We start from the raw sequence: 26,531 nt of genomic DNA, 5'->3' as shown, positions 1-26,531 counted from the left end.
TGGCTTCAGATTCTCAGTACTGTGCTTTAACCCGCTGCGCCACCAGGGAGGGCCTCACTGGAGTGGTTTTTTGAGGCAAATAAGTGAAAATACCAGAGTCTTTTTGAAGTCTTCCTGAAGGCTTATATGAACAGTGTATTTACTTATCCTTGATAGTTCTAATTTAAGTAGGATCTCTGTCAGCTCAGGTTGGGACTGTTTTGTTCCCCTATGAATTGAGAGCTCCAACAGCACTTTGTTCTAGAGCAGAGTTTGAGCTAAATAGAGCTTAGGTTTCTGTTTGCTCAGTCAGTCCATTTACACATTTGTTGAGTCCTGATTGTGAGTCCAGGCCCTGTGTCAAATGCATTTCTTATTAAATCAGCTTAGGATGAGCGTGGCCTGCCATTTATTGACAGACGACTTCTCTCCCCTTCATATACAAAATAAAAAAAAGCTACATGTTTATAGGATTGTATTGAGGATGAAATGAGTCAAATTTATAAAACATTTAACACAGTGCCTGGCACCAAGCAAATGTTCAGAATGTATTAACTTTTACTATAGCAAATAAATTGTGAGGTCAATTTTTCTCTCGTCACCTACATTTTCTTCCTATAACTAAGACAAAATAAGATGGACATCCCCACTTTTCAATGTCTAGTTCACCTGTCCTGGTTTAGTGGTAGCAAGGCCAGTGATTTCAAAACATCAAAAAAGATGTGCTCGCAGCCGTGGGTAGACCTCAGGTGATTCCAGCCAGGTGCAGCCAGTGGTGCGGATTTTGGCCTCTCAGCAGGTCATGCTTCAGCATAGAATCCTATCGTGGTTCCTGTGGTCTTTGGGTTATAAGCCCAGCTTAGCACAGTGGTCTGGCCCCTTCTCTTTCCGGTTATGTAGCTTGTCCCCTTCCTTATGCATTTTGTTCCTACCAATTTCTTAGAAGTTCTCAAGTTCTTGAGTGCTGTGGTTTCCCAGTGTTGGAATCGTGCACATGGGTTTTTTACATGGGTTTCTTTTTTCTTGTTACCTCCCTCAATCTTTCCACAACACACACACACACACACACACACACAGTGCTATATATTCCCATAGCTTGTGCATTTCTTTATCAGAATATATGCAACATTGATTTGCCAGTTTATACCACTCTCCATCCGCAAATAGACTGATATGCATGGGTGGAGTCTTTGTTTTTTAACTTACAGCAGCTAGTCCAATGTGTGGCTCAAAATAAGCATCCAACAAATGACTAAATGATGCAAAATATCCTGGGATAGTTGAATTATAATAGGTATGTTTTATGACATTTGACTTTTCAAGAAAGGTGTATATGAAGACTGCACCTGGTTAGTACATTCATAAAAGCAACTTTGCTGGCAACTGGCAACTACAATTACCTGGGTTCTAAGATACCTGAGACTTATAGACAGCAAAGTAATTTGTAACTGCTTGCACTAGTCCTTGCATAAACTAAAAAACAAATGCTGAAACATTATTGCTGTGCCACTCAAGGGTTGTGTGCTGTGTGTGTTTGCAATGGACGTCTGCAGGTGCAGTTCCCACCTAGTCTCCTGTCTTTTCTCTGTGGGTTTGGGGTCCAGGCTGAGAGGTGTGTGAGAGGCAGAATGTCAGAAAAGACTGTTGTATGTCCAGCATTTACCAGATGAATGCAAGTTGCTTGAATTATTAAATGAAGGTGGTCAGGGCATATTGTTTTCTGAAAGCTTTTCCTAGTATGTTTCTCTCAGAGGAAGCTTCCTGATGTTTTGTCAGCATAGCTTGAGCCACTTTGGACTATCTTAAGGAAATTAGTATAAATGATAGCATTGGAGGATCTCCTGTTAGGAAGAGGCTGGTCCCAAGTCAACATTAGAATCCCCAAAGACAATGCCAGCAGCACATCCAAAAGTGAAGTTTCTATCTGAACATTTATTCCACAGTCATAGAAACTGAGGATGGAAGAGACCTGAGGACATCTAGTCCATCCACGTGGTTGTACAAGAAAAGTGGCTGGAGCAAAACAGCCTGTTCACTTCATGCTCACAAGACAGCACTTCAGTTCTTCCTGGAGCGGAGCGATTGCAAACACATTAAAATGAAGACACAATGCAAACACTTTTTACAAACCTTAAGAAAATAGGTATAAGTACGGTATTTTCATAAAACAATTAGGAACGTAACTGAAGAGAGGGAGGGAGTCCTGGACTGGGTGGAAGGTGCGGGTGGGTGAAGAGAGGGTAAGTCAACAGTGTAGGGACGGGGAGTGACTGGTGATGGAGAGCAATCATTTGCTTCTGAAGACTGGTTGGATTCCGGCTTGCCTATTAAAAATATGAGCTGGGAGGGAGAGAGGCTCTAAGGAAGTTTCTTTCTCTGTCATTCTTTATCTATACTTAGGAAGTGCTCACTCACTCCTAGGCTCTCAGAGAGAACTCTTTGGCCCACGTGGCATAGTTGTTTTGCTTGCCACTTGCTCCACTTACACTTGTCTGTTGGCAGGAAGCAGCCTCTCCTACATAGGGCTGTGCAACAGCAAGAGCATTAATCACGGAGAGTCACCTCCAGGTACGTTAAAGACCTCAACAGATGGGGTCCCCCCGCTGCCTGACTGCTCTGTTCCAGTCGTTCCTCCAACCTGTCTTTAATTGGTGGAGGGATCCCCTTGCTCCTCTACCTTGAGGCATGTACAGTCTCATTCTTCACATGAACCAAGCCTGTTCCCACTTTTCCATCTGTGTTATTGTGTGCTTCCTGTGTCCGGAATTCCCCTTGGAAAGGGGTTGGGGTGGGTTACAGGTTGTCATGTTCTAGGTTCCCCAACACCTAGGCTTGCAAAAGAATGGAGGCTTCCCTGGTCTCATGCAGCAGGAGCCCACGAGAGCAGGTAAGGGAGCACCCCTCATTTCCTCTTATCAAGGTACCTCCCTCCACCTTAAGACTTTTTTCTGAATTTTTTTTGAGCCTGAGGAGAGTTGAGAGAACAGAAAGGAGGGTTTTCAAAGGACCCACCACATCATGAATTCTTTTTACCAAATACAACACACTGTTTCACAAATTGCAAAACACTATTCAATTACTACTGAGAAAAATAACCATTGCTATTTAACATGAAGACTTTCAATTCACCACAGCAATTATGGTTTGTTCTTTATCCAGAACATGGAGACCTATTCAGCAGTGTTGAGGACTGTCAGTGTGCCTTCAACCCCTGCTGTTTCTTGCTATACCTTGGCGACAGTTTTGACCACACCATTCCTCAGAAGATGCCTTAGGAGCCATGCACTGGACCCTGCTTAGTGGCTAGAGACAGGGACATCTGGTGTGTTACCACCACTGCTCAGAACACCTTGGTAGAGAAGCTGAAAGGAAACCCGATATACAAAAAATCCAAACTTACAAAACATACATTAAGGGGTAATCGATTGCATTACAAAAGGATTCTTTACTTTACAAAATAATTCACTTCTGGGTTCCTTTAAGTAGCCAGCTTCTCAAGTACAGTCTGAATGTGAGCTGAATTATAAAAATGTCCATGTACAACATTAGGGGCGTGGTGTGATGTGGACTGAGGTACACCTGTGTATCAGCCTCCCGGGCTGTGTAGAGGCCCAGGCATGTGCAGAGCGTGATGGCAGAGTCTACAGCGTCCTGAGCTCCAGCAGGTGAGTGGGGATGGCCAAGGGGCGGAGTCTTCCGAAGGGAGTTGCAGACCTAATCTGGGCCTGGGTGAGCACACAGGAGCGTAAGGTATCTCTAGGCAGCATGGCCTCTGCTTCCAGTTTCTTCCATTCTCTCATCATTGAACTCTTTCTGTGAGCTTGATGGAGTCTGACTTTCCAATCCTTTCACCTCCCTCATCAGTCTCTGTGACTAATCCACTCCCAGGGTTTCTTAGAAAATTCACTAATGGCTGAAGTGATATCTAATTATAGCCTAGGGTGTTACCTTTCCCTGGGAGACCAGGTAGCACTAGTGGAAATGCAGGAGTGGTGTCCAGAAGCAGAGGGGGAGCATTAGTGACTGAGGAGGCTTTGCAATGACTGCAGCTGTTTCAGGGCGCAGGTCTGGGCAATCACTGGAAGCAGGTAGAGCGGGAGGGCCCAGAAGACCAAGCCCAGAAGTCTAGTGCTAAATGGTGTCCCAGGGTCAGAGGGCAGGAGTAGAGGGTGAAGCAGTAGGTATGTGCGGAAGCTCAAAAAATGTCTCCAAAGGCTCTTTTTACTTCTCTCCATGCCTCGGCAGCCAGACTTCTGGATGAGAGTACTTTGGGGATCACGTGTGTCAGTCACCTGAGGGTGCTGGATAACAGGAGGTTTTGAGCTCATTGCAGGCTGCTGCCAGTCTCTGGGGAAGGCTCCAAGCAGTCTAAAGAGCTCCTAGATGAGTCCTGTCTACACTGGCACTGGAAACAAGTTCTGCCGTTCCCAAAGTCCTCTCCCTTCTGCATGCCCAAGCAGTTGCACACCGTGGGAGGGATGCCTAGGCAGAGGGGAAACCAGACTCCTGTCAGTCTCTTGGGGACACTAGATGGGAACTGGAGGGCCTGACCATGCTCACAGTCCTTCAGAGATGAGTGGGCGAGGCTGGGGGCTGACCTGGTACTTAGACCATAGACATGAACGAACAGGGCATGTTTCTGAATGTTGAAGCTCAGGTTGCTCCCAGGGTTCGGGCTCACTTTAGGGATTCTGACAGCCAAGGGACAGGTGACGGCTGATCTGAAAATGGCCTTGTATGTGGTTAGAGAACTGTTTCTTAACTCACAGTGCCAGCTCACATGTCCTGTGGAGGCTACAAGCTGGACTATTTCAGCTTCATCCTAAAGGCCACATCCATGCTTTTCTCTTGTCTTTTACAAAAGGCACACACGATAATGGGGATGCTTAGTTAGATGAAAAGGATAGTCCTCTTTCTTTTGCCAAATTGCTCTCCTGGCCCAAGCTTCTGTTCTAAAAGCAGGGTGTACATTTTGAATGTCACTCTTTTCTGCCTGCCACATTCCTGTCCCATTTCACAGTGGCACGTAAACAAGCTCTTACAAATGGTAGCCAGGATGGGCTGGGGGACACCGGAGCGTCTCATCAGTCCTTGGCCTGCTGTGATGTGAATGAGCTCAGTTCACTTTTTATTTATACACCTTCCTGTCCTATAATTCCCCAGCCCTTACCCTGCTCCACACTCACTGTAGGAATGGAAGTTGGAGAGTTGTATCAAAAGCTACAAACGTAGACAATCCTGTTCTTTGCTAAGATGGAAATAAGCAACCCAGTAAGACACAGGGATGGGTAACCATTTTCTCTCTTCTTGTTGCTAGTGCAGAGAAAGGGCTAAAACCCAGAAATAATACTGTGGCACCAGGTGGAAAGGGTAACAGGAGCTGGGCTGGTTTGGTTATTCACAGACTTTACATGGGGCCAACCCCCCAAGACCACGCTGCTAACCTGGAGACCTAGGGAGTGAGCTTGGGGGCTGCTGCTGCTGCTTTTTCAGGCGAGGGAGTGCAGACTTGATCTGCTAGAAGACCTGGGCCTCAGCTTCCCCCACACCTGAGTCTGTGGTTACAAAAGAGCATTACAAAGTGTCTCAAGGGCTCAGAGGAGGGCTGGGAACCCGGAGAGGGGAGCAGCAGGATCCCCTAGGACTCACAAGTCCGACTTGTCCTTTGATACTCCTCCAGCTCTGTTTTCCTGCTCACAGCCAGCTGCAGCTCCTGCCGGATCACCTGGATCTGCTCCTCCAGCTCCGACAGCTCCTGCAGCACCGAGTTCCGGGCGCCGCCCAGGGAGTCTGCTTTCCCGTTGGTCGTCAGGGAGGTGGGCAGCTCTCTCCGCAGTGGGAGAGGGATGTCCCGGTGCATCCGGACACCCAGGCGGTTCTGTCCTCCCTCATCACTGAAGGTGTATTTGCGCTGGCTGTCGTGACTCAGGTTGGAGGTATTCCACACGGTGAGCTGACGTGGTCCCACATCAGACCTGGGGACAGAGAGGCACTTTAGATTGATCTTCTGTTCTCCATCTGTTAGTCATCTCCTGCGTGAATAACATGGGGCTGGGGATGCCTCCAGAGCTCCAGAGCTGAAGCTGCAAAGCCAGAGCGCCATCCCCATCACCCCCCCTCCCCCCAAGTTCAAGGCCTTACCAAGGCTTATGCTGCCCTGAAACTAGCATGGGCATGCTGTCTGGGAGGCTGGGGAGCCAGTATGCTCTTTATGAAGAACCTTAGATGCCTTTTTATTCGCTTCCTACAGGTGAGGCACAGAAAACTGTGCTGCCTTGAAACATTCTATGGCTATAAAGATAGTGCTTTAGTAAAAGCGAGAATCTGCCTATTCAGCTGTCGGGCTCCAAGCATGAGCCTGCTGACAGATGTTACCTGGCTCATCCTCAGACTCCCAGGACCACCCTGATGTTTACTACTTTGAGGTGAATAAAGTCATATAAGCTGCAGGATCCACAGAAAGCTTCCCATTGTAGGGATGACTTTATGTGGGCTGAGAATGACTATTTAGGTCTGAAACTTAAAAAACAAATAACAAAGTCTCAAGTTTTTATTGGGACAATGAAAGTCAGCTAGAAATAGGCCACGGGCATCCAGCCACCTCCACTACCGTGGGGTCTCTGCCGCACGGCAAGGTGGCAGGAAGCCTTGTTTTGGAAATGCACTTTGACAGATGCAATGAGATGAGTTTCTTTCTCTAAGAACAGATTAGAGCCCCAAGCAGCATAATGCTGATCTCTTCTCACCTTGTAAAAATGAGAAGAGGAGGATTGTAACCTATTCTGCAATCTACCACAGGGCAAAATAAAGTAGAAGCACCCTATTAAGACTGTGTTTTTGTTCCCAGCCATAGAACTGAATTAGACTCTTATACCTGGACTCTCCGAGCCAGGAGGAGAAGGGGAGGACCTGAAGGGAGAAGGGTGAGGTGGAGATAATTAAGTCTTGACTTAGTTACATGGATGGGACAAAATGATTCTATCTTGTTTGCCCTGAGGTAGATTGAAAAACAGGTCAGTTTGTTGCTCTCCTTTTCATCCGTGCCCCTCTATAACGTGTGACTAATTTATCTCCGCTATGGGGGAGCCTGGAGGAAATGCTGTTTTTTCTTCCCCTTTGAATCTGGTCTGGTCTCCTGGCTTGCTATATTTCAACAGAACATGGCAAAAGTGATGCTCCAGGCTTACACATTTATGAAGCTTCACTCAGTTATAGTTTCTTTTAGTATTCTGCTGCTGCAATCTGAACAAGTCCACAGCCGTGTGCCGGGTGGAGACCACAGCAGTGTGCCGGGTGGAGAGCCCCATCTTCCCGGTTGGCCCAGCCGAGCGCATCGTGGACCAGCCCTTAGCTGCACTCCTTCCCTTCCTTATCTGCTGCCTGTGGGCCTGTGAACAAGCCCAGCCAAGATGGACCAGGTTGGGCCCAAGCTAGTAAACAGCAGCTGACCAGATTCATAAAAGCAACTCGCTGTTGTTTAAGACATTAAGACTTGGGCTTATTTCTCACCTGGCAAACCAATACATGCCCCGAGCCACTAAACACACAAACACATGCGGTTCTTTAATTTTGTCATAGTTCACATCTCATATAATGGGTAGAGGCCCCAGAGCCTGCTTCACCCTTCCCAGGCTGGGCAGAGGTTGGATAATGGACCACCTATAGCCCTACCTAGCCCTACCGGTCTTAACCTAGATCAGAGGTAGAGCTGCATTTTCCTTTTAACCTTCCTGTTCCCTTTAAGTTTTCTTCATGTATTTTCTATTGAGTTAGAATTATTTCAAGGAATTTGTGGTGTGTTATATGGTTTATAATTCATGTGTGTCTTGGGGTGAGAGGAAAGGGAAAAGGGAAGTCTATAAGTAGCCCAGTGGGGTGAATGGTAGTCAAAACTCACTTGAACTCACATGCTGAATAAACTAAAGACTATACAATTGGTTAAGTGCACCAACCCCTGTAATCAAAAACCCCTGTATGACTTCTAACTCCTCTCAAACTTAACTACTAACAGTCTGCTGTTGACAAGAAGCCCTGTGATAACACATATTTGGTGTCATGCATTATATATTTTTACAATAAAATAAGTTAGAAAAATGAAAGTGTTAAGAAGTCAGGGGAAAACCCTTTCCTTGCAGTACTGTCCTGTATTTATCGATACTGTCATTGAGGACCTATGTTACTCAAGAGTCAAGTGTATGTAAATAGTCTTTTGCAACCTTTACAATTTCCTCTGCTTTAAATAAAACAAACAAACAAACGAGCAAGATCTGCTTTAATACTATAGTCCCAAATTCTTCTAAGCCTTACTTTAAACTATGTCAGTAATTCATCCATTTGTTCTTTCAATCAACCCAGAAAACATGAGATGACAAGTTGTGGCAGACATGGGCAATGGCAGAGAGATTTTCCCAAAAGAAAAGGAAGGGGCCTTCCTAGTGGCCTTGAGGAAAAGTCTCAACTCTATCACTGCTAAGGCTGCTTTCAATCCCTTGGCCAAGAAGCTACCCACACATGGCGCAGCAGACCTCTCCTGTCTAGCCACTGCTCCCCTCAGTAGTGTATTTCAGTACATCTGTTTTTGCTCCCCACTCTGTCTCTGGTGAAACCCCATACCTCTGGTCTACACCCTACTTCTATGCATAAATTAATACAGTCACAAAAAAAGAAGAGGGAAAGTTTTCAAGCCATCAGATCTAACTCAAGTACTGTAGGATGAGTTAATGTAGGGCGTCGACATATTTTCCTGAACTATCTGGACAGCTACAGAAGTTGGGTAAGTAGAGGCAGTTAGCCTGGTCTTTTCCAGAGCTTTGTACATGTGTCTTTGTACATATAGGAGAATAAGCAAAAACTGGTTTCTATGACAAAATCAGGTCAGTAGTGCCACACATGCCTTGATAGTTGACATGTGACTGGGCCACTGGGAATGTGAGGTGACTGATGTGAACATCAGGCTTGTTGTCTAAGGGGAAGAACAAGCCTATAATTGTGTTGGTCTCTACAGTTTCCTGCCCCAGGTTTAGAGGGTCACATGACCTGTGAATTGTCTGCAATGAACACCAGATGGGCCAAACAAGCTTGACGGAGCAATCCTGACACTGAGGCTTGCTCCTCCCCAAGAAATCCTGAGAGCTGTGAGATCTTACACACTCAACTGTACTTGCAAGGTGACAGGTGGGGGTGGCCGCAGGGAGGTGGCACAGGAAACTTGGATCCCAGATAAGCCAGAAAGACATGTTTTGCCTTAGTTCTACTCAAAATAGGGGGTTTCGGGGACTCTGCCAAGAAAAGTGAGTGGCATGAAAGACACATGGGACTCTTAAGGGAACAGGAATCACGGTTCAAGACATAATCACTAGGCTTCCTGCTTCTGTTACAGCTGGAAGGAAAACTTGCACATTGTCATTATGAGACATTGCCTTTGCTACCACGTCTTCTTGTGCTCCTTATATTAAAAATAATTGTAGGACCTAATAGATGTAACATGACAGGGAACAGCTGTGCTGTGATTGGTCTACAGCCTGTCGCTAACAGGGCAGCAATGTGACAAGACCACAGGCTGAGAGGGAGAAGGGTGGTTGCTCAGTGACTGGAAAGAGGCTTTAATACCTCAATTAAAGAAAAAGAAAGAGATGATGGGAACAATTGTGACAAATTAGATGCAGTCTGGAGAGGGGGGGATAGGGGGAGTCCCAGAAGAGGTATCAGCAGGGAGAACGATTTCTGTTACCTCACTTTACCTTTCCCTCTATTTTGAATGAGATGCATGAATGTCTGATTTTAAAATTACCCAGAAACCCAGCCTTTGAGCTGAGGCTTTGCCACAGATGACAGAGTTGTGTGGAAATGATACTCTGGACGGTGGCCCTGGGCACGTGAAGACCCAGGAGAGCCGCCCTGGGCAGGCAGCTTGGGACACAGGCCAGCCATGAACTTGACCCAAATGCTTGTGACATCTTACCTTCATGAATGAGACAACAGTCATCCCAGGACTGGAGGTAGGGAAGGTGTGAAGTCTCAATTTTCAAATGTCATCTAATGCATTTAATGCTTAATGAGATGCTTTCTTCTGGGGAGGTTATAATAAGAATGCCAGGAAATAGAATAAGCTGAACACATCTGTTGCATATTTCAGTAGCCCTAGGCATGCTGCAGAGGATTGGGGAGTGGCAACGTGTCACAGGGATGCGGTTGCCTGTGGTACTGCCAAATTAAGTCTTAACAGGCTATGGCTATTATTGGCTACTATTTACTAGGTGTATGCTTTGTTTTCCCAGCATATTTTGTTTTATATATCTATTATCTCATTTACTCCTTACAGTAACTCTTTAACCTCAATTTCACAAATGAGGAAGTTGAGGCAGAGAGAGTTCAGCACCAAATCACCTATTGTGTCAGAGACTGAGAAGTTTGACTGCAGAACCTGAGCCCACTTTTTTTTTAAGATTTATTTTTTTAATTTATAGAAGAACTGGGGTGTAGGCCAGAGGTGCAGGGAAAAGAGGATTCACCAGAGACACAGTGGAGAGCAGAACAGGTAGATCTACTGAAATACACTACTGAGGGGAGCAGTTGCCAAGACAGGAGAGGTCTGCTGGACATGTGGTTTAGAGGACTGCTGCGCTGCTGTGGGTTAGCTCTCTGGCCAGGGATTGAATTTGTGCCACAGTGGCTGGCAGAGAGCTGAGATTTTAACCCCTGCACTGCCAGGGAGGCCTGCCATACACATTCGCCACAACATATGTTGTCAGTACTGCAAATTGGGGTCCAGTCACAGACTTATGTTTTTTATTCTGTCTGATCTACTTTTTGAAAGCACATAAGTTTATATAGGCTTTGAATGTTAACAAGTTACTCCTGGTTTGATCTGAATTCTTTACACATAATTCCACTTTTGAGCACAAAGTCTCGTTTACATGGCTAAACTTGAGTTTGACAAACATAAAGAAGTCTGGTACTGGTCTGTCCTTACCTCTTTTCCACACGTTTAGTCTTGAGACACTGCTGCTTTTCTTCTACAAATGATGTGTTTAGTGCTCTGTGTAGTCTCTGGTGGAAAGAACAGATTCACATGGAGAGCTCATTAGTGACACAGTGAGGAGGTAAAGAACTGTCGGAGGTTTAACAGTGTATCTTGGGCAACAAACTAGGGATTTTTAAACAAATTTCCAGGGATGCCTGAAAGTATATCAACATTCAGTCCCAAATCCCAAGAGAACACGAATTCTGATTATGCATCATTATTCTGCCTGGGGTGGAGGAAGTAATTTGAGAGGATGCTTACAGATGCTCTCAGTTGTCAAAAGGCATGTGATACAAAGAAGAGATCATAGCTAATTGAGGCAAAGGGCCTCCTTTGCTAAAGGCAAGCCAAAACTTCAGTGTGAATTTCTTTGCAACCAAAACAAAGAAGGGAAGGACTTGAGAATTACACTAATCCTGTTAACACACAATGGAGAAGGTCTGTTGTCTGCAGTGTTCTCCTTAGAAGACCAAATACTTCCTAGGATGAAAGGAGGAAAAACAAGTATAACTGAAGCAGTGATCATAACCTACCTAGAAAAAATGAGCAAAATCCTGTGTTATTAACAGAGAGGGCTGAGGACAGATGGACAGGCAGAAGCCGCCGTACTGGCTGCAGGGAGGCGGTGGGAGTCCATCACAGCACTAGATGACTCCTCCCCTCGCCTCTCTGTGCTCATGTGAAACAGCTGCCTCTGCTCAAGCCCCTTCATTAAAAAACCTGCTGAGTCATTTTGGTGCTCATGCCATTTCCTTCCAGGAAGGCTGTGTAAAGGTGTGAGCCTGGAATCCCTCTGCCTGTCAGTGCTTCCTAGAGGGGGGTCTGGCGGTGTCTGAATCATATGAACAGGAAATTTGACCCCAGCAGGCATGTGCTGACAGTGGCAGGCCTCAACCCTCTGGACCAGTGCAAAAACAAAGGGAACTGGGGCCCAGGTTTCTTCTAAGAGGGAACAAGGACTTCAAGTTTCATTGAATGAGTTTCAGTTTTGGCAAGGAAGGCGCTGGTAAGAAACACTTCTTTCATACCAGCTCTTCAGATTGTCATATTGAATGAAATCAAGCTAAAAACAATTGCATTGCTTTCATTGTGAAAACATTGAAGGGGGTAGCTTAAGGGGAAATTGAATTAACTTGCTGGAGGGAATGCCATTGTCTGTACTGACAGCATCAATCTACACCACCCAGTTCTCTTGGTAACTTGACTTTGTCAGTCTGATCCTGCCTAGGGGATCTTCCCCTTCCTGGGCTCCTGGAAGAAGGCTGGGCAGGAGCCGCGCACTCACCTGGCTGGTGTGGAGCCAGTACTGCAGCCGGGACTTGTTCTTGATTCGCGGCAGCAGCAGCCTGTACACTATGTGCTCACCAATAGTCGTCAGGATGGACAGACCGAACCCAATGCACAGCATCACGAAGAGTCCCGAGAAGTGCTTGATGCCCATTTGCAAAGTCTGTGGGAGAACCAGAAATGAAAGGCCATGAATGGGGCGCTCTTCCTGGCCCCCCAGTTGTTTCCCTTCACTCTTAGATGCAGGTTTTCCCCCCTGGACTAGAGGAAAGCTGGCACTCTCCTTCCCTGTGTGTTCTGAAGGCTTCACAAGGCAACACTGTGAAAGGAACCAGGCAGGAGTGAGGGCGGCTGCAGAGGTGAGTCTGGAGGGCCGTCCAGTCCCGCCCCGTCCCCTCATCCCACTGTACAAATGGCCCCCGGACACCCTACCGTCTCTTAGAGAGATTGAGAAATAAACTTTCTTCCTGCTAGAACAGGTAGTTTGCAGTCACAGATGACACAGATACTATATAGTCCCTTTGATGACAAGAGTCATTCCTGTACAAGAAACATATCTGACGTGCTGAGTGCCTACTATGTGTCTAGTACTCGCAGAAGTACCAAGGATGGACGGAAGAGGGTCTTGTCCCTGCCGTAACAGCTCGAGTCCAGGGAGGAAGCAAACATTTATGCCTGAGATAGTGATCTATACACCTCCTGGGTCTTGGGGAGAAGCTGGTTCATGAGATGAGATTTAAAATAAGAGTAGAATGAGGGAGCCTCGAGTAGGGAAAGTCAGCGCCCTAACATTGAATGCAAGCATAAAGAGAAGGAGAGATGACTTTTCAGCACGGTGATGGAGCAAAATGTGAAACTGCTGCGGCTTAGGGTTTGGGAGAACGAGGTGCGTGCAGCTGGGGGAAACGTGGCCACACTTGGGATGCTTCAGGTACCAGCACTAGTGAGCCTCGGTGGCTGCCTCACTGCTGGAGGTTTTGGGTCATCATCAGTAAGTTTCAGCACTTAATAACGTGCAGGGGACAGATCTGAACACTATCAATGTAGTAACTTGTTTACTATTCATAATGACTGATGAGGTAGGTAACTTACTATTTCCAGCTCACAGGTGAGGAAACTTTGGAACAAAGTCACTAAATGACGAATAGGGTACAGCTGGGTTCGAACCCAGGCGGTTTAGTTCCTGAGCTTCCACTCTTCGGCACATTATTTGACTGATAGGATCCTCCCGTCTTCCCGAAGGGACCTTTCTCTCATTGTCTCTGCCTCTACTGGGATTAATCACCTTACCCAAGACCACACACATTAATACAAGGGGGAGCCAGGCTGTGGATTCGGGGTTGTCTGCCTTTCTAGTGAACACCACTGAAGGCATCCCTTTCAGTCGAATGCTGTCTCTTAACGACTTGTAAACATTGTAATTCAAAACACACCATCTGAACTGGAAATCCTGTATAATCTGCCTGTGAGCACCAATGAAAATACTTAAATTATGTCTGAGTCCAAGTGATAAGAGGCCCAGCTGCAGTTGTAATTCAGCAGTTCCACCTCTGGGGCCACACTGTTCCCGTGAGCTAGCCACGGGTGTGTGATCTTCCCCATGGGATCCAGTGAAAAGTTTTTCTTATAATAAAGTGGAACTTGCTTAACTTGACTCTTAGTATTTGGCCAGAAGAAGATGAGTCAGTTTGCATGCAAAGCACAGTCTTTTGCCACTGAACTGACTGAAGCTGAGCTATGTCCAAGGTCATTGTACCAGTGACATGGTTCTCTCATTCCTGCCACTCATAGTCCTGGAGACCGTGTTTCCTGAGGACTCAACAATTAAACTTCTTGCTTCAAAACAAGGAGCACTATTCTTTTGCTACTCCCCCTTTCTTAGTGAATCTGTTGCTTGCAACGAAATAATCTTTTCAATAGACAAAAGATTAAATTCCTCCAGCTGTGAGGTGTGATAACTTCATTTTAAGTAGACTTTTTTTTTCCTATGAGAACACTGAAATGAGGAGTAGAGCCAGTTCTAGAAGGTTTTACTGACAGAGTGTGGCTTTGCCTTTCCTTGTGTGTCTCCAGAAGCTTGGTAAAGAATATTGAACATATATTAAAATATACAATTGTGCTATTTTGTACAATAAATTTATTTTCTTTCAATACATGCATAATTTATAAACTTACTATGTAAAGGCTTTTTAGATGAAGTACATATCTGCAAAAGAAATTAGTTGCATTTGCTCTCAAGAGTCCTAGTACCTATTATGTACTTTTGCTCAGAACAAAATAACTATAAGAACCAGAGAAAATGATTTTATTTATTTATTATATTTTAATGATCTATACTGCATTAAAATTCATGTGATTTCCTCTCTAGTATCTGTAAAGTCAAATCCCTTCCAAAATAATTTTCTTTTTCTTTAATAAGGGCATTAGAGGAATAACAAATTTAGAGAGAAGGGGGAAAAAAGGCTACAGAGCTTCTGAAATATTGATAACTCCTAGATACTTGGATGCAAAAAGAGGAGGATGAAAATGTTTCTAATTTTGAAGCACTGACCTCTTTACTCCACTCTAATATTGTTCCTAGAGGAGCTGTGTTTGCCATAAAATTTGGCAAAATAAAATGTATATAGCTCTTTGTGCTTACGGGGGTTGATGATGGACCCCTACAAGAAGTGTGGGTTCTGGAGTCACCAAAATAGAGTTTCAGAGGGAGAGAGCATGGTTGGAAAGATGGGTGAGTTTGGATAGTGCAAACTTTAAGGATTTCTAAAAGGAAAATTGCTTAAAAACAATGATGAATAGGTAGAAAGATGTTTACTCAGAGAAGCTGGAAACTTCTCATCAATGAAGGCAATCGAAAGATCATATTTAACAAAAGAAAGAAAAGAGAAGATGATTTGCAAAATCCAGGGAGACACTGTAAGCATAATCAACAGTGCTTACACGTTTGGATAAGTAAAAAGATGTAACTGGTATCTGCCTTGGAAACAGCACATCACTTCCTAGACCCTGGGAACTGGGACACCTCTGTCTGCTTTATCCTGGAATTTGTTTAGTGAACATCATCACAGCTCCGTCCAGGCTGCTAAGGTGCCCATCACTATCTGAGGGGCTCCCCACGCTCCTATCCCTTCTAGACGTGGGCAGCCATCTTTTCGCTTTGGAACTGGTGTTCCATTCACTGAAGTCTGCAGGTTTCCAAAATTTCTATTATTGAAAAAACTCAGAAAAAGATCTTTAAACATTAATTTAGAGATGATTACCCATACTCCTATAAAAATAAATCCTTATTTTCTTTTCTGAACTATGACTGTATGCATACATATATATTTCCTGGAGATATAAATGTAAGCTATAACAATGACATTAAAAAATCTTATTATTTTCTAGAGTTTTATGACTTTCATTTTATTTATGAGTTTTAATGGTCTTATCACTACTGTTTTATCACAATTCCTCAAATATCAAGTGTTTACTTTTCTTTGATATTATTTATTATGTATGTGATAAATATTACTGCAATAGCCAATTATTTTTTGCATTATATTTAAAATTTTCATTTTAGATTCTTTCTTAGATATATATTGTGGTAGATGAGATTACTGGGTCAGAGGATGTAACTGTTTTGATGACCTTCTCAAAGTCTGGAAGCCATCCCCATTGCTGTCAAAGACACCCCAAAGCATAGGATGCTCATTCCTTCTACAACTCTGTCTTAAAGTTGTTACTTCCTCTTGTTTAATATGATTTGTACTTGCTCAATTAGTGAAGTCTACTAAGTTTTGATATTTTACTATCTTCTTCTATATGAATTAAGATGCCCAATTATGCATTTCAGATATAGTGAGGCTTCCTCTTGGAAATCACATTTGTTAGAAATATTTCTCCATTTTAAGTTTTCCTCCTGGCTTTGTTTTGTTAGATTTTATTATACATGTTTGAAATTTTATATCACTGCTGATTTGAGTATTATAAACTATGCTATTGTTTCAGTTGTTAGAAAGCATCAGTTGCTGGCATAAATATTTTATAGCCAGTTGCTTTATTTTTTTTAAATAATGAACATGTCAGTCTACCTTGAGCTTTTTTTGCTAGTGGAATGTGCTACTTTCTCTTCATCAAGACTTACTGTCAGCTTCATGCTTCAGAGGCACCTTATCCAAATTATTAAATAAAGAAAAAGGCGGCCTCCATTCTGGGATGAACTGCAATTCCTTCACCCTAATTTTAATTTTTATTTAGAATCCAGATTTTAAAAACAGTGGCAAATAGAAAAATCACCATGAGAACAAATACCATGTAAAACTAACAATCACTAACAACAATTGAACATTTGTGGGTCAGATTTAGCTTCTAAGCTGTTAGTATCACTTTATTGTTATGGTTTTTCATTATAGATCAGCTTATAATGTCTTTATAAGCTGTGGCCACGTGACTTGTGGTGACATACTGGTCACTAGTGGTGACATACTGGTCACTAGCCACTGGGGTAGGCCTGGCATGGAGCCAGTATAACTGGAGAGGGATCACTTTTGTTTTTTCACTTAGTGGCTGAGTCCTTCCATCACTATGTACCCTGTCTTAAAGCATACATCACCTCCCTTTTCAAGGCACACAAAACAGATAAAGCAAAATCATCAGCCTACAGACCCATTCTATACTATTAACTGAGAGAACCAAAAATAAAAATAAAGAGTAAATTTTGTAATAAAACAATATTCCTGGGGGCCTCCTTGGTGGCACAAGGGACTAAGTCTCAGGACTATGAAGCTATCTGCAGCTACTGCAGCATGAGTTCAATCCCTGGCCAGGAAGCTGGCCCACATGGTGCAGCAGACCTCTCCTGTCTTGCCTCATTACTCCCCTCAGCTGTGTATTTCAGTCAATCTGCCTGTTCTGCTCCCCACTCTGTTTCTGGTGAATCCTCTCACCCCCCCCCCACCTTGTATCTCTCACTATACCCCAGCTCTTGTATGCATAAATAAATAAACCTTTAAAAAATTCCTGGATTTTTCTTGAGAATGGCTCTAACACGTGATGGATGGAGTCATAAACCCAACTCTATTGAGACCGTCTTTTATTTAAAAAAATAAAACACCAAAAACTGTCTAGTGGTTTGGGATTGCAACATATGTTAGAGAACAGACACAATCCATTAACATAGGATTCATAACAACATATTGCTGCTGATCTTCATTGCCTCAAAGCATATTGGCTGCTGCTATCAGTTTAATCTAAATATTGTCCCCTATTTCTCAAGATGAAATGAAGGTGGGAGATGATGGAATGCCTTGCTAATGGTATTTGTTTTTGTTTTTGCAAAGTGATAGAACCAAAGAGAGACAGACTGCTTGCTTGTAATAAACAATTCACTTCACTAGTGAAAACTGAGACTTGATTTGATGACATTAATAAGGCAATTAATTTTGGGTTTCTTGGACCCCAATTTTCACTGAGTGTGTGAGGGATTTCCCATACCACAAAGAATGTCTGGGGCACCAGTTAGGTGTCCTGGAATTTAACTTCATTCCAGGAGGAATGAAGATACAGAAGTACAAGAGGTACAAAAACTCCCCACCCAGCTTCAGACTGGGTACAGATACTTCAGCCCACCCAGTAAATAGCTGTACTTCTAACCATCAGGCTACAAATCAGATGTTCCCACTACTTCTTCCTTGGGTCACTGTATTGAGGAAAATGGGGATCACTTACTAGATTACTGGCTTATTACTCAGCACCAGCTAGTGCAAGAAATGCACAAGGCAAGATGTGGGAAGGGCGTGGAGCTTCTGGCTCTTTGGGGGCACTTCTCTTCCAATCTCTCCACAAGTTCACCAAACTGGAAACTCGGAATCCAAACCTCTCAGGCTTTATGGAGGCTTCATTACATAGGCCTGACCGAGTAAATCATTGGCCTTTCCTCATTACTGCAACCTTCAGAGATTTACCCCTCCCCTGAGGTATGGGGGAGTTGGGAATGGGACTGAGAGTTCCAACCTCCAGTTCATATGATGACTCTCCAGGCAATTAGCCCCATCCTTAGGTGTTTCCTAAAAGCTGACCTCATTCACAGAGGGTTATAGGAGCTCTGTGCCAGAAATAGGAATGGAGACCAAATATGAGTTTATTATAAATCACAATATCAGGCCCTCCCTGGTGTCACACAGGGTTAAAGCACAGCACTGTAAGGCTATCGTAGCCATTGCAACACGAGTTTGATCCCTGGCCAGGGAGGGGACCCACATGGCATGGCAGACCTCTCCTGACCCACCCGCTGTTGCCCTCAGCAATGTATTTCAGTACATTTGCCTGTTCTGCTCCCCACTGTCTCTGGTGAATCCTCACCCCCCTCACCTCTGGCCTGTACCCCAGTTCTGTATGTATAAATGAATAAATCTTTAAAAAAAATCACAATATCACATAAAGCTATCAGAAATAATTTGAGGCAGGTTAATCTAGGAGCCAGAAAAGTAAAAGAAAATGCAGTGAGTTTGAAAAAAAGCCTCAGCATTTGGGGTCAGAAAGCCTAGTTCAAGTCCTTGCTTTATTATTCTCCAATGGGGAGCCCTTGGTGAAGATTCAGAAATCTCTACAGCATCATCTGTAAAACTGATATAAAACACCCACCTGACAGTGTCATTTTGATGATTAATAATGCAAGTGTAACAGTAAATGGGGCAGTTGTTCAATAAATTTTAATTTCTATTATCACTCCAGGGAGTTGTTTAGAACTAGACTTGTTGGCAACCAACAATTAACATAAAGAAAAAAAAAATCCCAATGCATTCTATCTGGTGTGATTTTTCTTTCCCAATACCTACACAGTCAGATCTTTCCAGTGCTAAAATTAGAAACAATATCAATTTTGGGTGATTGCCACAAAGACTGAGGTAGTAATATGTAGTAGCTTACTTATTCCAGCCACTCCTGAAGCTGACCTATTTTTTCTCTTGCTAAATTTGAACATGGAATTCAACAGGCTTTACACCCTGGGTCATATTTTTAAAAATTTCACCCTTCATTGTACATTGCACAGTCGAGAGACAATGTTTCTTTGCTCCCTGTTGTCGTCACACAGAATGGTACCCACAGTCCAATAGTTTAGACTAGAATGGGAGATGCTCTCTGTTAGATTTCAGTCAATAAATCTAAGGTGCCCTTTGCAAATGAGATGGGAAGGCCCTTGACTTTGTTTACTTTCTGGATTAGGATTATGCAAATGTCCAGTTAATGCTGGAGTGATGTTGCTAAATACCAAATAAGGATTCAAAAGGAATCTATATTGAATAGACACAAAGATGCTGAAGTACAGTGAACCCATAGTGTTCTAGGCACTTGACATGTTTTATCCCTTGGAATCTTCAAAATCACCCTGTGGCAGAGTCTCATTTTAATTAAGAGGAATGACATGGAAAAAGGTCAAGCAATTGGTGATGCTGACACACTCAGCAAGAAGTGACTGTGATAAAAACCCACTTGTAACTGAATTCAGACACAGGTGTGTCTGAGTCTTTGAAGCCTGTCATGCACATTATTAATACAAACACCTTTTTTTAAGGGCTGCAAAGGTATTTTAAAAAAGACAGGGATTCTTATTCATTGTGGTTCTTCAATAATCTACTTAGTAAAACTTATAGCCATATGGTGCTGTAGGTAGGTAGGTACCTGACAATCATTATGCTTATGATCTTATTTCTCCTACTTTTTTTTTTTTGATGACTAGCAACTTCTTCAAAATATAAGGATAGGGCCCTCCCTGGTGGTGCAGAGGGTTAAAGCATAGCACTAAGAAGCTAAAACCACTTGATTCCCAGCTCCAGAGGTGACCCACATGGTACAGCAGACCTCTCCTGTTTCACCTGCTGCTCCCCTCAGCAGTGTACTTCAGTCTGCCTGTTCTGCTCCCCATCTGTCTCTGGTGAATCCTCTTACCACCCCTGCACCTCTGGCCCATACCCCAGCTCTGTATGCATAAATCAAATAAATCTTAAATATATGTGTGTGTGTGTGTGTGTGTGTGTGTGTGTGTGTGTATACATGGATAATAAATTTCCATGGAAAGGACCTTTTTATCATTAGATGTCACCTCACTTTTGTTCCTTGGCTAAGTATGTATAGGAAGGTATGTTTCACCAACCTGGTATTTGGAGTGTAAGCACCCTCCGTGGGGGAGTGGTCCACTATGAGCAAAGGACTGGTGTAAAGTGGCAGACATGGCCCCTCATGCATAGCTCTTCTAAGAAGCTTGTTCTCTGAGAACTGACAGCAGGAAACCTCAGAATGTTCGTTCCATCCAGGATGCAGCTGCAGAGTGTTCACTATGACTACGCAGGCTCCCCACCTCTCCCCCCTCTCCCCAAACACACACACACACAGGAACAGTGAGAAGTATCAGCTCTTGGCTGAGATAGTCTATGCCCACCGAAGCCAGTTTCAAGCTCTGACATGACATCATCTCCGAACTCAGAGCTGGGAAGGAGGCACACCTTGGCTTTTGTCCAGAGAGAACACACTCTAGCTTGTTCCTCGTGAATAGGTGTAGGAGGGTGGAAGGGACTCTGGGATGAAGGTTGTTTTAGAGAAAATGCTTTTTGGGATGAGAGGACTCCCAGCTTCCATTTGAGGCCCCAAATCAGGTTTTTGAATCTAAGTTTAGATATGTAGAGGTGCTCTCCATTTCAGCACCCTGGGGACAGTTCACTGCCAGGCTGAATCTTGACTGTCTCCCTCCTCCCCCCAGTACTAACAATGACTGATTCTCATTTCCTTCAAGGGGGAACGGCGTATAGTGTTGGAGGTGTGAGAAGTGTGGGGGAAGATTCCTGCTCTGTGTGGTTGACTGAAAGTCCCTTCAACAAATCTGAACTAAACTGAACTTACTGGGGCAGGGGCATGCAAGCCCCCAAAACTCACTGTCACTGAAGCCAACTGTTAAGCTGGCCTTGCATTTCTTACAAGAGCCCTGCAATGAGTCTGTCTTCAGGAGCCACAGCTATAACACAGGAGTAGCAGGATGGGACTCTTAACCCTCAAGACAAGCTCAGGGATTTCTACATGCAGGCGCTGGGCTGTGACTAGAAAAGGAAAAGATGAGTTTCATGGCTCAGGGAGAGGTGATTCAAAGGTGCTCGGTCAAGAGAAAGAGTTTCCCTGTTGCTAGAACAGAAAGCAAACAACCTGTCACAGACACCTTAACACAAGTAAGAGAAACCATTCACCTTAAACTTGAACTCTATCATTGTCTCCTACAGATAAACCACAAGAAGTCAAGACAAAGATGTGTATATTTTCTTATTTTGGAACTTTACATTCTTCGTGACTCTTTATAGTTTGATCTCTGGATCAAAGTAAAGAAAAATCAGTCTATGAAAGTCCTTTTCTCTTCTTTCCTCACCACCCCCCTATATCTTGCTCTCTCTCTCCCATCAGGGTGTCAGCCTGAATCACTGGGAGAATTACCTAATGACACCGAGTTGGTCATGCAATTCACGAGCGAAAATGTGGCTTCACGGAGAGAAATACTTCGTTTAGTTAGAGTGACACTTGCTAGGTGGTTTGAGGTGATCTTGAAAGAGAAAAGAAAGCCGAAGTTAGGGGGCAGGGGCTTAAATATTCACATAATTAAGGCCATCTTCTTGTGGATCTCCAGGTGTTTGACAACGGCACTGAATTCCTCGAAGGATATTTTCCCATCACCATCTCTATCCAGGATGATGATGGTTTTGTCCACGAGCTGCTGGAGCTTCCAATCGGTCAGGTTGGTCCCCACCATCATCTTCAGCACCTGGAAGAGCTCCCCGTTGGAGATGAAGCCATCTTTATCCATGTCGTAGATGTTGAAAGCAAACCTCAATTTCTGCTGCTCATCTCCCTTGACACTGAACTGGGAGGTGCCCCAGATGAATTCCTTTAAGTCCACTTCTCCATTGCCGTCGATGTCGAAGATGTCGACGACTCGCCTCACCAATGGGTTCTGCTGCAGCTGAGGTACAGCCATGAACTCCTGCAAGCTTACTGTGCCCGAATGGTCCAAGTCCAGCTTCTTAAACTTCTTGCACAGACTTCTAACTTCATCGTGGTCAAAATGAGAGCACATCTGTGCTGGGTAACTGGCCTCATTTCCCATGGTGGGCAACGGGGTTCACCCGCAGGGTCTGAGGCGGCACCTAGGCACCTACCCTGGCGCTGGTGCGCACGCGCAGCGGGACAGTTGAGCGGGAGGAAGAGGAATGCGCGAGGACTCCAGTAAGGGGAAATCACGGGCCTCCTGGACTAATCAAGGAAAAGGGCCCGTTGGGGAGGTGGGCGGGGACCAAGAGGAGGCAGGGACAGGGAGGAGGGGGCTGGCAGGGGAGAGAAGCTAGGAAGATCGTAGGGGTAGGAGCAAGCTGAGGGGGGCAGAGGGGTGCCAAGGTGGGCAGGAGAGAGAGGCGGAGAGCTGGGACTCTCCATCTCTTCTCAGCCACTTGTCAGTTTCCATTAGAATCCTCCTACCTTTTGCTATTATTTTATCTTCCTTCTGCTAGTTTCTTTTTTCCCTAGAAAGTCGCCTCCAAGGGGAAAAGGGCTGCACTGGAATTGCTTCTGGCAATGTAGCCAGTAACATTAAGTGTTGATGTCTTTTTAGCTCACTTATTAGCCCCTTGGATGTCCTGTACAGTAAGCATAGGGAGGCCTTGATTATACTCACTTAGTCTTTGAATCTGTATTATGGAGAACTTACTGCACGTTACCTTGATCAAAAGTACTATTAAAAATTTTTAAAAAGAAAAAGAAATGCAGTTCAAAGGGAATTTGGGCACTCTAGGATGCTAGATCAAACTGAAGGAAGGAAATACTTCCTCACTCAAAAATGTTGGCAGGTAATGGGTGAGGGAACAGGTACAAATGAAGCCACAGGACTCAGAGCACTAGATCTGGGCTGTTTTTGGGAAAAGGAGAGGTTTAGTTAGTAATGAGTATTTTTTTTTGTATTGTTATATTTGGATTAAAGCTGATATTCATCAACAGGGCAAACTGTTGAGACTACTGTGATAATTACTGATCTTACTACTATTTACTTTGCTGGTGAAGGTGAAGTCTTAAAGATGGCATAGCTGGCGTCCTGGGCACTTGGGTACAAAAATGAGCCTTGAATGAACTCCTTGGGTACTGCTCACAGATGCCACTCACTCAGCCACCAGCATTGCATTGGTCTCCTCTAGTCAACATTCTCTGGGGGCTGATTATAGAATTCGCATGCCTGGGTGTTTTTCCTGCCCCCATCTTTTTGTGTGGTAGCTGTCTTCTTACAAGGCCCCTGGTCCCTTGGCTGAGGCACCCATCATTCTACAGTATGACTGCATCTCAACCAGTCACGTCTGCAATGACCCTGTTTCCAAACAAGGCCATTTAGGGTTGGGACCACAGGACTTCAACATATTATTACTAGGGAACACAATTCAACCAATAACATGACACCTGAAATTTTTTAAAAATATTATTTATTTATGCATACAGAACTGGCTTGCAGGCTAGAGGTGCAGGGGCGGTGAGAGGATTCACTAGAGACAGACTGGGCAGCAGAACAGGCAAACTGAAGTACACTGCTGAGGGGAGCAGCAGGTGAGACAGGAGAGGTCTGCTGCGTCATGTGGGTCACCTCTTGTTGGGGATAAAACTTGTGCTGCAGTGGCTGCGGCTAACATCACTGCTACACTTTAACCCATTGAGCCAACAGGGAGGGCCCAAAATCTTATTGTATAGGAGGATAGAAGAAGGATATTGAGGTGAGTCTCCCAAATGTAATCACAAGTTGTAGGAAGGCGCCTATACAGAGTCATATGAGAGAGGCACCTAGAAAGGATTCCAGGGCTCCCCTATGATGCCTTCTCATCCAATACTTGTTAAAATCCTACCAACTCTTGCAGTTGCATGGAGAGGAAGTGTCTTCAGCATCCCTGTATACAACCGAAGAAACGTCTGGGTAATTTCTCGCATTCTTAGACTTGATAATTGCTGTTGGTGTTTCTGCTAGTTTGTGAACTTCACCTAGTTGCCACTAGATGGCAGTATTCATACATCTCCGTATTTGACTTTCTTCAAACTGGAGTCCTTAGAGCCTGGAGGCAACTAAGCTCTGGGAATAATTAAGGAGTGCCGTTTCAAGTGACTCCCCCAAGATTTTAGCGTATGGAAATCTAAAACTATGCAAGGAAGACTGTCTTCACAATAGTACTAATCAACTCGAGGGTCGTTCATATCTTTCAGTTGCATAGTAAATAACATTTCATAAATAATCATGAGTTCGCTGAATTTAACCAGGAGGAAAAACAAGAACTACTCACAGTATAAGGTCTTAGGTACAATTTATGTGTTTGGTGTATCAAAGAGGAGACCTTTGTTTTGTGAGATTTGTTTACTTGGTTGCTAATTAGCAAGGGTAAAGAGAACGTTTGCTGGAATTAGTTTTCCTTACCATTATTCAAACTTCTGTTCTTACAGTAAGCAGGGAGTAACAGAGAAGGAGCCCTAACATTGTGATATGATGAGGTGAAAGCAAGACTGGAGAATTGAGGTCTCTAGCCTGCCCATCCAGCAACCTGATTTTCAAATCCCATTGACATTTAAAGAAGATAGTTACTGCCATTTCTTTGGCGATCTGTTTTAAAGGCAGCCTAATGGCTTGTATAAAACATATTCATGTTTTCCCACTTAATCTTAGAATTTCAGTTGTAAGGGAGAAAAAAATACAATACTATAAAACCTGATTAATCCAGCACATTGCAAAGTAGAACATTGCAAATCAGAAAATTCTAGAACCATGTATTTCTCAAGTCCTCCCCAAAAAGCCTTCAGTTATATAGCATATCGAAGTAACAAATAAAAGAACATTTACATTGGAATGATAGGAGTCTTAAAGTGAGAATATGCTCCTGCTTTTTCAAGATGGGTTGAAGACAAGTACACACCAACTGTAATCTTGCATGTACTATTTACCAAAGATGTTTTCTCTTGCATGCATGGCTCTTCCCTCCGGGAAGGAGAGGAGGCTATTTGTTAACCTTTTTTTGCTCTCCATAAACTAGCTCAGGCTCAGGGTTTAGCACACAGGAGTTCAATACATGTCTGCAATGGAGGGGCAGATGTGATTTGGGAGCAGAGTAAAAGACGGTGAGGCTTTTCCAGTATACTTGCTGTTCTTTATGTGTAATTCTGCACCTCATAGAAGGTCACATGCACAGCATTGTGCTTATTTGGGCTTCCAGCAAAGTGCCTTCTGGAAATGTTCTGTCTGGTCTTACACTTGGCTTAAATATTAAAGTTAATTACTTAGGCTATTCCAGGGGAAGCGCTCAGCTGTCAAGGTGGCGCCCTGACACCCCTGAGTTTTTCAATTTCAAGCAATCTACAGTCATTAACTCTCTCCCTCGCCATAACTTTCATCAGGTTGAATAGCAGACAGTGACATTTTAAATTGAAAAGGGGAGATGGAAGGTTGGGAGAGGGACAGGAGGCTGTTGAGATACCATTTGGTTGTCAAGCGCTAAAGAGACTGCATTAAACTCAGCCCTCCATCGGCTTCATCTCATTGCCTTTGGGTTTTGAAATATTAAACTGGACAGAAAACTGGCATTGAAGCTTCTTGGTGTGAAGCTCTCTTTGGCTTTCAATGTATAGTTGACGAACCCTTTCCCTTTTCTCCCCCCAAATTAACAGAAGGAAGAATGAACCTACTATGAAATAGATACCACATGCTGTACACATTTTTATGGTCAGGGCTGGAGAGCCAAGTTCACTGTCTTTGTCTGGGGTCCAAGGTCCAGCCAGTTAGGAAGGATCTCTCCAAAGGAACCTGCCAGAACCACAGAGTCTCTAGCTGGCCTGACTGGAAAGCCCCTTGGTCTTCAATCAAGTAAGTCATTTGCCAAAAGTCACTGCTCGGCAGTAGGACAAACCTAACTACCCAGCACCTACAGTGTGTTGGGCACTCTCGTGTACATTATCTTTGTTCCTGACGCCAAGTCAGAACCATCAGATATTCATTCCTCTATTATGCAGAGGAGGAAACTCAGAGGGATAAAGCCATTCGCGTTCCTAACGTTTAGATGCATTTTGTTGGCGTGACTGTTTTGATACCCTGCTCAGTTTCACATGTGGGCTACCAGAACTCCGGAAAGCAAGCTATTTAAACTTCACCCTTATGGGGTTAAAGCACTGCAGCACAAATTCGATCCCCAGTCAGGGAGCTGGTCCACATGGCGTG

The 26,531-nt window shown here is 44.1% G+C and overlaps 2 protein-coding genes across 2 annotated transcripts in view; both read right to left on the bottom strand.

Moving 5' to 3' along the window:
• Nucleotides 1–1,904: 1,904 nt before the first annotated feature.
• GRIN3A (glutamate receptor, ionotropic, N-methyl-D-aspartate 3A) overlaps nt 1,905–26,531 on the bottom strand; it is a 141,191-nt gene continuing 116,564 nt past the window's right edge. The window contains exons 7-9 of the mRNA XM_004677465.2: nt 12,288–12,452; nt 10,952–11,028; nt 1,905–5,954 (exon numbers count right to left, since the gene is read on the bottom strand). Of these exons, the coding sequence (XP_004677522.1) occupies nt 5,618–5,954; nt 10,952–11,028; nt 12,288–12,452 (579 nt within the window). The 3' untranslated portion in view covers nt 1,905–5,617. The remainder of the gene's footprint in view (nt 5,955–10,951; nt 11,029–12,287; nt 12,453–26,531) is intronic.
• On the bottom strand, nt 21,900–22,412 carry PPP3R2 (protein phosphatase 3, regulatory subunit B, beta). Its single transcript, XM_004677464.1, has one exon. The coding sequence runs from the start codon at nt 22,410–22,412 to the stop codon at nt 21,900–21,902; it is 513 nt and encodes a 170-aa protein (XP_004677521.1).

Source organism: Condylura cristata, unplaced genomic scaffold (genome assembly GCF_000260355.1).
Source record: "Condylura cristata isolate star-nosed mole 26May11 unplaced genomic scaffold, ConCri1.0 scaffold00006, whole genome shotgun sequence".
Taxonomy (NCBI): Eukaryota; Metazoa; Chordata; class Mammalia; order Eulipotyphla; family Talpidae; genus Condylura; species Condylura cristata.
Note: the sequence above shows the minus strand (reverse complement) of the source record. Positions and strands in the feature narration are given on the sequence as shown.

What these genes read in the sequence shown, in the direction of transcription:
- PPP3R2 (XM_004677464.1), bottom strand. Translation starts at nt 22,412, where the DNA reads ATGGGAAATGAGGCCAGTTACCCAGCACAGATGTGCTCTCATTTTGAC.